Here is a 9,985-nt window from a genome sequence, read left to right on the forward strand (position 1 = left end):
TAGGGTGGGCACTAATCCAATCTGACTGGTGTCCTTATAAGAGGTTAGGACACAGACACACACAGAGGGACAACCATGTGGGAACACAGGGAGATGACGAAAGGCATTAGAAGAAACCAACTCTGTTGACACCTTGATCTCTGACTTCTGCCCTCCAGAACTGTCAGAAAATAAATTTGTTGTTTAAGCCACCCAGTCTATGGTACTTTATCATGGCAGCCCCTAGCACAGTAATACACTGGACTTTTACCAAAAAAAGTTTGCAGACCCTCATTGTTGGCAAGTATCAGTGGAATGAAATAAAAAGACTAGAGACAGACTCACATACACATGGTAGGCAAAATAATGGCTCCAGAAAGATGTCTATATCCTAATCCTAGAATCTCTGAATATGTTACATGACAAAGGAGAATGAAGTTTGCTAACCCTGCATTATCCAAATGTGCCCAGTGTAATCCATACATTCTTAAAAGTGGAAGAGGGAGACAGTGGAGGCCAGAATGATGTGAACAGTACTCAACTCTGTTGCTGGTTTTGAATGCGGAGGAAATGGGCCATGATCCAAGAAATGCACGTGGCCTCTAAAATCTGGAAAAGGCAAGGGAAAGGATCCTTTCCCAAGAGCCTCCAGAAATGAATGGATCCCTGCCAACACTTTGATTTAGCCTAGTAAGACTTGTGTGGAACTTTTGACCTACAGGACTTTAAGATACATTTATATTGTTTTAAGCCACCAAGTTTGTTAACTTGTTGCAGAAGCATAAAAAATTAATAGAATATGAGAAACTAGTATATGATTGAAATTATTTAACAAATCAGTGGGCAAAGGATGCTAACTACATTTCAGTGTAAAACTTTTAGAGCCTTTCCACATTTAATATTTATCTAGGATTTATTTCACTTTATGATGTCCTTGATAGAGCAGTAAAAGTATTTATTAAATCAACTCGAGGGCGCCTGGGTGGCTCAGTTGGTTAAGCGACTGCCTTCGGCTCAGGTCATGATCCTGGAGTCCCTGGATCAAGTCCTGCATCGGGCTCCCTGCTCGGCAGGGAGCCTGCTTCTGCCTCTGACCCTCCCCCCTCTCATGTGCTCTCTCTCTCTCATTCTCTCTGTCTCAAAAAAAAAAAAAAAAAATCAACTCGAGTACATATCTTTTTAATACCTGTTCAACAAATATTCTGTGCTGCATACTGAAGTTCCATAGTTATCATTAAAAAGCACTTGTGTGATTGTTTGATTTGGGAGCGTAACCTTGCTAAAAAAGGACTGAAGACAAGGCACTCTTAGGGATTTTCTCAAAAATTTTCTCAAAAATCAACCAAGTGAGCTTGTAACTTCAAGGGAAACAAATGACAGTATTTATTAATTGCCAACATAAAATTCGAGTTTTCTAGGTGTGGAGCCTAAGGCAGGGCTTTAAATCATGGCCCTGCGATGAAAACCTGAATTGAGTTCAAAAGCCCACCGGACTGAAGCATTCAGGCATGCCCCATAATTAGAGTTTTCAAATGAATAGTACAACTTTGGAAAACTTGTATCTGCCGCTCTGAATTTCACAGCTTCCCAATACTTAAGATCAATGATAATATTAAATACAATTTTTCATATTGTAAAGTGAAATGTGTCAACATTTGGAAGATCTGCATAAGTCAGTGAACCAATATTTACACATGATTAATTCATGATGTTACAGAAGCATGCAGAATAAGACTATCCATTCAAAGTGCAAGATAGACAAATAGATTTTAATGTAATAGAGTAGAAGTTCACCTATCCGGTTTCAGATTGTACACTACGACTAAAGTATCCCTTATTTAGCCTGTGCTATCCAAGGATATACACAATTATCTGATAAGCATATTAAAATACCCGGTTCTTTTCCAGCTACACACCTGTGTGAGACTGGATTTTCTCTAAATACTTCCACAGAAACATTTGCAGCAGGTTGAATGCAGAGGCAAACATGAGAATCCAGCTGTTTTCTATTAAGTCAGACATTTAAAAGATTTTTCGCCTGAGAAGAGTGTCAAACAATGCCACTGCTCACTACTTAATTTTTAATTAATATTCATTAAAGTGTCATTTATGTTAACACGTTATTATGAATTTCTGAGTTTTTATAGTGTAAATCTGGACATTCCCCATTTCGCAAAAGCAGAGGACTTAGAACATTTTTTTTTTAAAGATTTTATTTATTTATTTATTTATTTATTTATTTAAGAGAGAGAGAGAGAGAAACAGCATGAGAGGGGAGAGGGTCAGAGGGAGAAGCAGGCTCCCCGCCGAGCCGGGAGCCCGATGTGGGACTCGATCCCAGGACGCCGGGACCATGACCTGAGCCAAAGGCAGTCGCTTAACCAACTGAGCCACCCAGGCGCCCAGGACTTAGAACATTTTTACCTCAGTTGATACCACTCCCGCCTGTGTGCTGTCGCTGTCCACGACTGCAATTCTCTGCGGTACTGAAAGCCCCCAGCGCGGGCGCCCACGGTCCGGACGCAGAGAACCCGAGCTTCTCCCCGCAGCACGCCCCCCGCCGGTGGCCCTCGGAGGGCGCCCGCCCCGCCCCGCCCCGCCCCGCCCCGCCCCGCCCCGCCCCGCGCCGCCCCGCCCCGCGCCGCCCCGCCCCGCCCCGCGCCGGAGGAACTCCTGCAGGGGCTTCTGGGAGTTGTAGTTCGCTCCGCCCTGGGGTCGCGTCGACGCGTTTCCTGTGCGTCCCTAACGGCCGCCATTGGCTGGGCCCGGCCGAGAGAATCCTGTTTCCAGGTGTGTGTCCGTTTCGCGTCGCGGTGGCCCGAGCTGACGGGGGCCGACCACGTCTTCCTCGAGAGCCGTGGCCGAAGCACCCGCAGCGGAGGAAGGCCAGAGCCGATGTGACTGCAGATCCGGGAGCTAGAGGCAGCCAGTCTCCCCCGAGTCCCCCGGCTGCCGGCTGAGGGGTTAGTGGAGCCCGACGCGCCCAGTCCCTTCAGCTTCAAGGCGGCAGGACGGTGGAGACTATTGTGACCTCCTCCCTCCTGCCCAGACTTGGAAGAGTGTTCTGACCCGACCGCCGTGTATTGGGAAGGAGGAGCGTGGGAGACGGGGAGCCGCGGGGCTCCGTGAGGGAAGGAGTCTCCGCAGCTGCTGGGCCCCGGACCCTCCCTCCGTGGGGGGCGGGGGGCTCGCCCCTGCGTGAGGGTGGGAGCGGCGGGGAGACCGCTTCCTGCACGTTTCTTTCCTCTCCGGCAGCCCTCGCGTCCTGCCTCCACCCGCGGGACGCACAGAACCAACCGTGGGGATGGCCACCAGGGTCCGGACAGCGGCCATCTGGGTGAGTTGCGGTTTTCCTCTCCGTTCTGAAAAGCTGTCCCTGAGCCCCGAGGTGTACACGTTGCATCTTCTGCAGGGTGGGAGTTTGTCGTGAGCTCCCGCTCCCCACTCGTCCTCCCAAGACCCTGGGACTCCTTTAGAGGGTGCTAGACCGTCCAGAAACACTTCTTGTCATCAGACTTTTAATTTACAACTTTCAGTCTCTTTTCTGCCCATTTGGTACCCTGAGCTTCGAGTTCAACAAGGGGTTACCATCTCTCGCCGTCTATTTCTAAGCTCTTTGGACCTCATTTGGGAAATTAGGTCCTCGTTTATTTCCTTACTCAACAACTTTTACTGTCTTGTGTTTGCTGGACTCTGGGGCAGGTGCTAAGAGTGCAAAGATGAGTTGTTCCTGTCCTGTTCTGTGAGAGCAGAGGTCTGGTGGGGCCGGTGAACAAGAAAACCTATCGGGACAGTGATAACTTAATAGGTACTCAGAGCAGGCTGCAGAAGTACATGGGGACACAGAGCACAGGGTCAGTTTTGGAGGTAAGGGTCCTCCAAGAAATGTTTGGATGATTAAAAAGACATTCTTAACTGAGGTTTGGAAGGTGAATGTGAATAAGGGGCTGAAGGTCAGCCTGGGAAAAGGAAGCAACATGCAAATCTGAGAGGCTTGAAATGACCTAGTCTGTTGGGGAGCTTTGATCACTTTAGGGTTGCTGAAATGTAATTTGAAGGTTTGTAGGTGGTGGTGGAATGTATGTTAAGAAATGAGGCCAGAGCCACAGGCAGACCAGATCATAGAGGGGTTTGAGGATTACCTTAAAAACTTGGATTTTATCCTCTAGGGAAGAGAGATTTATTTAAGTGATTTCCCAAAGGACTTTTGGTTGGCATAGTCTGCAGTAGGCAAGAGAAGACAAGGGTTTAAATAAACTAGTAGTTTTGAGAAAAGAGAGATGGTAAAGAGGCAGAAGCAAGTCACTGGGATGAAAGGTACAGCATAGGGAATATTCTTTTTCTTTTTTTTTTAAAGATTTTATATATTTATTTGACAGAGAGAGACACAGCGAGAGAGGGAACACAAGCAGGGGGAGAGGGAGAGGGAGAAGCAGGCTTCCCGTGGAGCAGGGAGCCCGATGCGGGGCTCGATCCCAGGACCCTGGGATCATGACCCGAGCCGAAGGCAGATGCTTAACCGACTGAGCCACCCAGGCGCCGCTGGCATAGGGAATGCTCTTAATGGTATTGTAATAATGTTGTATGGTGACAGATGGTAGCTAGGCTTGTGGTGAGCATAACATAATAGGCCACTATGTTGTACTCCTGAAACTAATGGAACATTGTATATCAACTGTACCTTAATAAGATAAATAAGTAAATAAATAAGTTAGTTAAATATGTAGAAAATATTAATTAAAGAGGGGGAGCTCCTGGGTGGCTCAGTCGTTAAGCGTCTGCCTTCAGCTCAGGTCATGATCCCAGGGTCCTGGGATCGAGCCCCACATCGGGCTCCCTGCTGGGCGGGGAGCCTGCTTCTCCCTCTCCCACTCCCCCTCTGCTTGTGTTCCCTCTCTTGCTCTCTGTCAAATAAATAAATAAAATCTTAAAAATAAAAATTAAAAAGGGTGGGGGGGGAGCAGAAGCAACTGGATTTGGTAACTAGTTGGGCATTGGTTGTGAGGGAAACAGAAGAGCCAGGGATGACTGCTGGAATTCTGCTCTGTGGGCCTAGGTTGGGAGTGGTAGTATTCCCTGAGTCAGGGAAGACTATCAGAGTTGTTTCTGGGGGGTGGGTGGAGATTTCTGTTTTATATGGATTGGAGCCACTGCTTGTTGGTGGGCAGATTAGTAAGCATGTGTCTCAAGAGAAAGATCTGGACAGGTTGCACTGATTAGGTATGGCCAAATTAGCTCAAGGAGAGTGTGTAGAATGAGAAGAGGACTGAGAATAGTGCTCAGGGAATTGACAAGGGAAGGCAGCAGAAGAGGGGCTGGAGACTGAGAGCCCAGTAGAGATGAGAGAAAAGAAGAGACTTGTGTTCCAGAGTTCAAGAAAAAGAAACCTCAAAACCGGTTGCCATGTGAGATATCCCACAGAGGTCAAGTAACATTAGATCATAAAAGTTTAAATTGGATTTAGTGATGACGGTAGTGGTGGGTGTTGCTGGTAATATTTCCAGAACAGAGTGTGAGTGTGTATGTGTGTTAGGCAGGAAAAGAAGATGGAGTGGAGTGATGGGAACAGCAGTTGGTTGCAGAAATGGAATGAGGCAGTAGGACAGTGATGGAGAATTAGGGAAGTTGTTCTGTTCCAATCTGAAGAGTTTGAGGAGAATCCATTAAGGTACTTTGGTACAAAATCACTCTAAAAATCAGTAGGTTTCCTACTTATAAATAGTTATCTGCTTAGGAAATTCAGTGAAAGAAATTATTCTATTTACAATGGCAATAAGATAGATAAAATTGCTATCAACCTAAAAAAGTGCAGAGGACTTATATAAAGGACTTATATAAAGAAAGCTTTCGGGGCGCCTGGGTGGCTCAGTCGTTAAGCGTCTGCCTTCGGCTCAGGTCATGATCCCAGAGTCCTGGGATCGAGCCCCACATCGGGCTCTCTGCTCAGCGGGGAGCCTGCTTCTCCCTCTCCCACTCCTCCTGCTTGTGTTCCCTCTCTCACTGTGTGTGTCTCTCTCTGTCAAATAAATAAATCTTAAAAAAAAAAAAAGAAAGCTTTCCAGGGGCACCGGGGTGGCTCAGTTGGTTAAGCGTGTGCCTTCAGCTCAGGTCATGATCTTGGGGTCCTGAGATCGAGCTCCACGTTGGGCTCCCTGCTCAGCAGCACATGTGCTTCTCCTTCTCCCTCTGTGATGTCTCTCACTCTCAAATAGATATATAAAAATCTTTAAAAAAAGAATAAAGAGAGTTTTCCAGCATCAGTAGTGCTAGTTGACATTTACATAGTATTTACTATGTTCTAGCCATGGGTGGTTGTGAGGGAGAACCAAAGTTCTAGCCACCTTACAAACCTTAATCCTCATAGCAGCCTCATGAGGAAGGCACTAATGTTAGCCCGTTTTGAAAGAAGAGGAAAGTGTGACAAAGAGAGGGTATGGTGTTCTACCAAAATCACATGGCACATAAATAGCAGAAGACAGAATTCAAACCCATGCAAGTCAGGCTCCTGGCTCTGAGTTCTTAACATGACCGTGTTCACCCTCTCAAGATAAAGAACATCCTAATAGACAGAAACCATACACTTTGGCTTTTGAAATGTTTGTTCATTTTTTCACTCTCCAGATATTTATTGAGCACTTACCATGTACCAGGTCCCCTTCCAGGTCCTGGGCATGTACTGTTGAAAAAGGCTGACAGAATCCATGCTCTTGGAAAGTTTGCATTCTGATGGAGGGAAGCAGATGACAAAGAATGATGAAGAAACTACTCAGATAAAAAGAAAATGTCAGAGTTGAGTTACATTTAGAATTAAAACTGGTATGTCAAAGGTTGGGTGATTAGAGAAGGCCCCACTAAGGAGGTGACGTTAAGGCAAGGTCTAACTTACAAGAGCAGGTCAGCCTTAGGCAGAGCAGGTGGCAAAATAGCAGGGTGGGAGCAGCCATTGCCAAGGTCCTGAGGTAGAAGAGGATTGGTGCTTTTGAGACAGTGGAAGGAAGGGCTACGTGGCTGGGGTTGTGGGGGAGCAGGAGGGGAACAGACACAAGGTGGCCAGAGGCCAGATCAGGCTGGGAAGCTGTAAAGAAAGGGGGCAGCGTGACGTACATAGGTTTTCCAAAGACCCTTCCAGCTGCTGAGTAAAGAATGGGTTGTCGATGGACAGGAGTAGACACAGGGAGTGGTAGAAAAGGGCTGGTCAGTTAGGTTACTGCAGTGGTGCAGACGAGAGGTAGTGGAGGTTTTTTCTAGGGCCGTAGAAATGGAGAAACTGGACAGACCGGGGGCTGTTTGAAAGTAGAGTCCTCTTTTCTGAGAACCACTGGTGCTTTTCATTTAGCCAGTTGGCGTTTTTCAGAGAGACTTACGTTCTTTAAGTAGTCCTGTATTTGTTATCATGCCAAACAAATGTTAATAATCAGTGTTTACTACGTGTGAGGTTTTGTGCTAAGTCTTGTATAGATATTAGTTAATGCCTTTAGTTAGGAGCCAGGTTATGCCACTGGTTAGTGTAGAGTCAGGATTGGAACCCAGGTGGTGTGGCCCTACTCCCATTTCCCTGGTCCGTGTACTCTACTGCCTCAGGATGTAGGTTGGGAATTTTCAGGGCTCAGATTCCAGCATCCTGGGCCCTAATCGTGGTTATTGTTGACCTGTGAGGGGTTACTTTTCAGCTCTTTGGACCCAGGATATGACAGAAGCAGGACCAGTTAAGTATGTTGCGGTGCCATGGGTAGAGTGAGTAGGTAGATGTGGCCCAGTCTCTGGAGTATGATAGAGCAGCTGGGCTTCTCTGTAAATGTAGATGACCCCATTCAGGGACGGGCTGAAAGCTGAAAGGATATAATATACAGTGTACACTAGAGGGGCCCCTGTCCCCTGACATATATGCTGGACCTGTATTCTGGGTGTCTCCTTATGGGTTCAAGGTGATACGTAGTAACTAAAAGATTGTTGGATGAGTATGAATTCGGAGCAAAAGGAGGTGAGCATCAGAAGGGACATTTCACTGAGGCCTTGTTTGTTTCCTCTGAGGATGCTGAACACTTATTGGCGGTTTTGTTTTTTCACTTGCTTTTGTTTTTGGCTACTTTCTGCCATTGACACTCCTCCCCCACCCCCCTCATATATGTTATTATAAACTCACTTCCTATGAATCTCCATTCCTAAGGTCTTGGAAAGACTTTCTGTCTCCGGGACGCCTGGGTGGCTCAGTCGTTAAGCGTCTGCCTTCGGCTCCGGTCATGATCCCAGGGTCCTGGGATCGAGCCCTGCATTGGGCTCCCTGCTCACCGGAAGCCTGCTTCTCCCTCTCCCTCTCCCCCTGCTTGTGTTCCCTCTCTCATTGTGTCTCTCTCTGTCAAATGAATAAATAAAATCTTTAAAAAAAAAAAAAAAGACTTTCTGTCTCTTCTCCTCCAATAGGAGTTGACTTATTTGTATCAGCGACCTTTGTCTCCATTGTTCTCCAGTACATGGGCAGGGCCTCTGCTCCCATGGACCACTGTCAAACACCATCACCATCAAGACCTGCTAATACTCATAGTTTGTAGTGCAGGGAGTTGGGGATTTAAAACTGAAGTGAGCTGGAGCATGGGGGAGGGAAGGGAATTCTGCTAGAAAGAGGCCTTTCTGAGAAAGCCTGGCTGGTGTCCTGAGCATACCATATTGTATGTCTGAAGCTTTCCCCAAACTGATCCTCTTGGGGAATTAAAGGTTAAAATGTGGCAATGTTCATTCATTATTACTTGTTCAAAACTAACATCCCTCACTAAACCCTTGTTTATATATTCCAGGTACTGATCTGGCACTGAGGATACACAGGCCTAGAGACAGCCCTGGCCCCAGCCTCTCGCGTCTTCCCAGAGGTTCAGAGAAGGGAATAGAGTGGTAATGCAGGCAGCCACGGGATTGGAGCTGAGGCAGAAGGAAGCCCAGGGAATGGTGTTTAACAGCGTGTGTTCCCAAAGGATCCATAGAATTAGCTGTGTGAGGGGAAGGGACAGTAAGGCTCCAGCCAGAGGGGGCTGCCAGCAGTAGGGAGAAAGGCAGTGGCAAGGATGGTCCTGGAACCCAGGGAGAGGGAGGACCCCAGTGGCCCTGCCCTTAGTTGTCAGCAGCTTGGAGAGGAGAGAGGATGTCACTTGGTGGCTAGTTTGCATTTCAGGTACCCCTCCGTGGCTGACTTTGAGCAGGCTACTCATCCTCTCCAGATAAGTTTAAAATTACATTTTCCTGATGATTGTGGAGTCACCTTTAATTTCCAGGGATTCTTTTTTGCCTTAAAGTCTATTTTATGTTCATATAGCTATTGGAGCTTCCTTTTGGTTAATTGCTTGTTTTATCTTTGTTCTTAGCTTTTGTATCTTTTTCTGTCTTTATATTTTAGATGTGTCTTTTTTAAACAGTCTTAAGTTTGTTTTTAATCAGTCTGTCAATCCTTTTATTTTAAGTGGAACACTTTGTTTATGATTGATGTAATTACTGATATGTCTGTGTTTAAATCTGCCATCTTACTGTGTGCTTTCTATTTGCTGTACTTGGTCTGGATTTTGTTTGTTTTTGTTTTTTCTTCTCTCTTGCCTTGGTATTCTTTTTTCTCTCTACAGAGGTTTGGGAATTAGACACACTGTTCATTCCTTTAACATTTAAAAAAATTTTTTTTTTTTTTTTAAGATTTTATTTATTTATTTGACAGAGACAGACACAGCGAGAGCAGGAACGTAAGCAGGGGGAGTGGGAGAGGGAGAAGCAGGCCTCCCGCAGAGCAGGGAGCCAGTGTGGGGCTCGATCCCAGAGTCCTGGGATCATGACCCGAGCCGAAGGCAGATGCTCAACGACTGAGCCACCCAGGTGCCCCAACATTTTTTAAAATTTAACGGTTGCTTTCTGGATAATTTCCTATAATTGTCTTTTTTTTTTTTTAAGATTTTATTTATTTATTTGAGAGAGAGAGAGAATGAGAGACAGAGAGCATGAGAGGGAGGAGGGTCAGAGGGAGAAGCAGACT

At 46.3% G+C, this 9,985-nt stretch overlaps 1 protein-coding gene across 3 annotated transcripts in view; it reads left to right on the top strand.

The window, feature by feature from the left end:
• Positions 1-2,689: 2,689 nt before the first annotated feature.
• ZNF268 (zinc finger protein 268) overlaps positions 2,690-9,985 on the top strand; it is a 43,194-nt gene continuing 35,898 nt past the window's right edge. Inside the window, exons 1-2 of one of the 3 annotated variants that reach the window (XM_081802498.1) lie at positions 2,690-2,769; positions 3,235-3,316. In XM_081802498.1, the coding sequence (XP_081658624.1) occupies positions 3,284-3,316 (33 nt within the window). In that variant the 5' untranslated portion in view covers positions 2,690-2,769; positions 3,235-3,283. Of the gene's footprint in view, positions 3,317-9,985 lie in introns of all 3 variants that reach the window. The other 2 variants (XM_081802497.1, XR_014139842.1) reach the window with 2 other exon arrangements.

The sequence above is a fragment of the Leptonychotes weddellii genome, chromosome 13, assembly GCF_054177405.1.
Source record: "Leptonychotes weddellii isolate Sample4059 chromosome 13, ASM5417740v2, whole genome shotgun sequence".
Classification (NCBI taxonomy): Eukaryota; Metazoa; Chordata; class Mammalia; order Carnivora; family Phocidae; genus Leptonychotes; species Leptonychotes weddellii.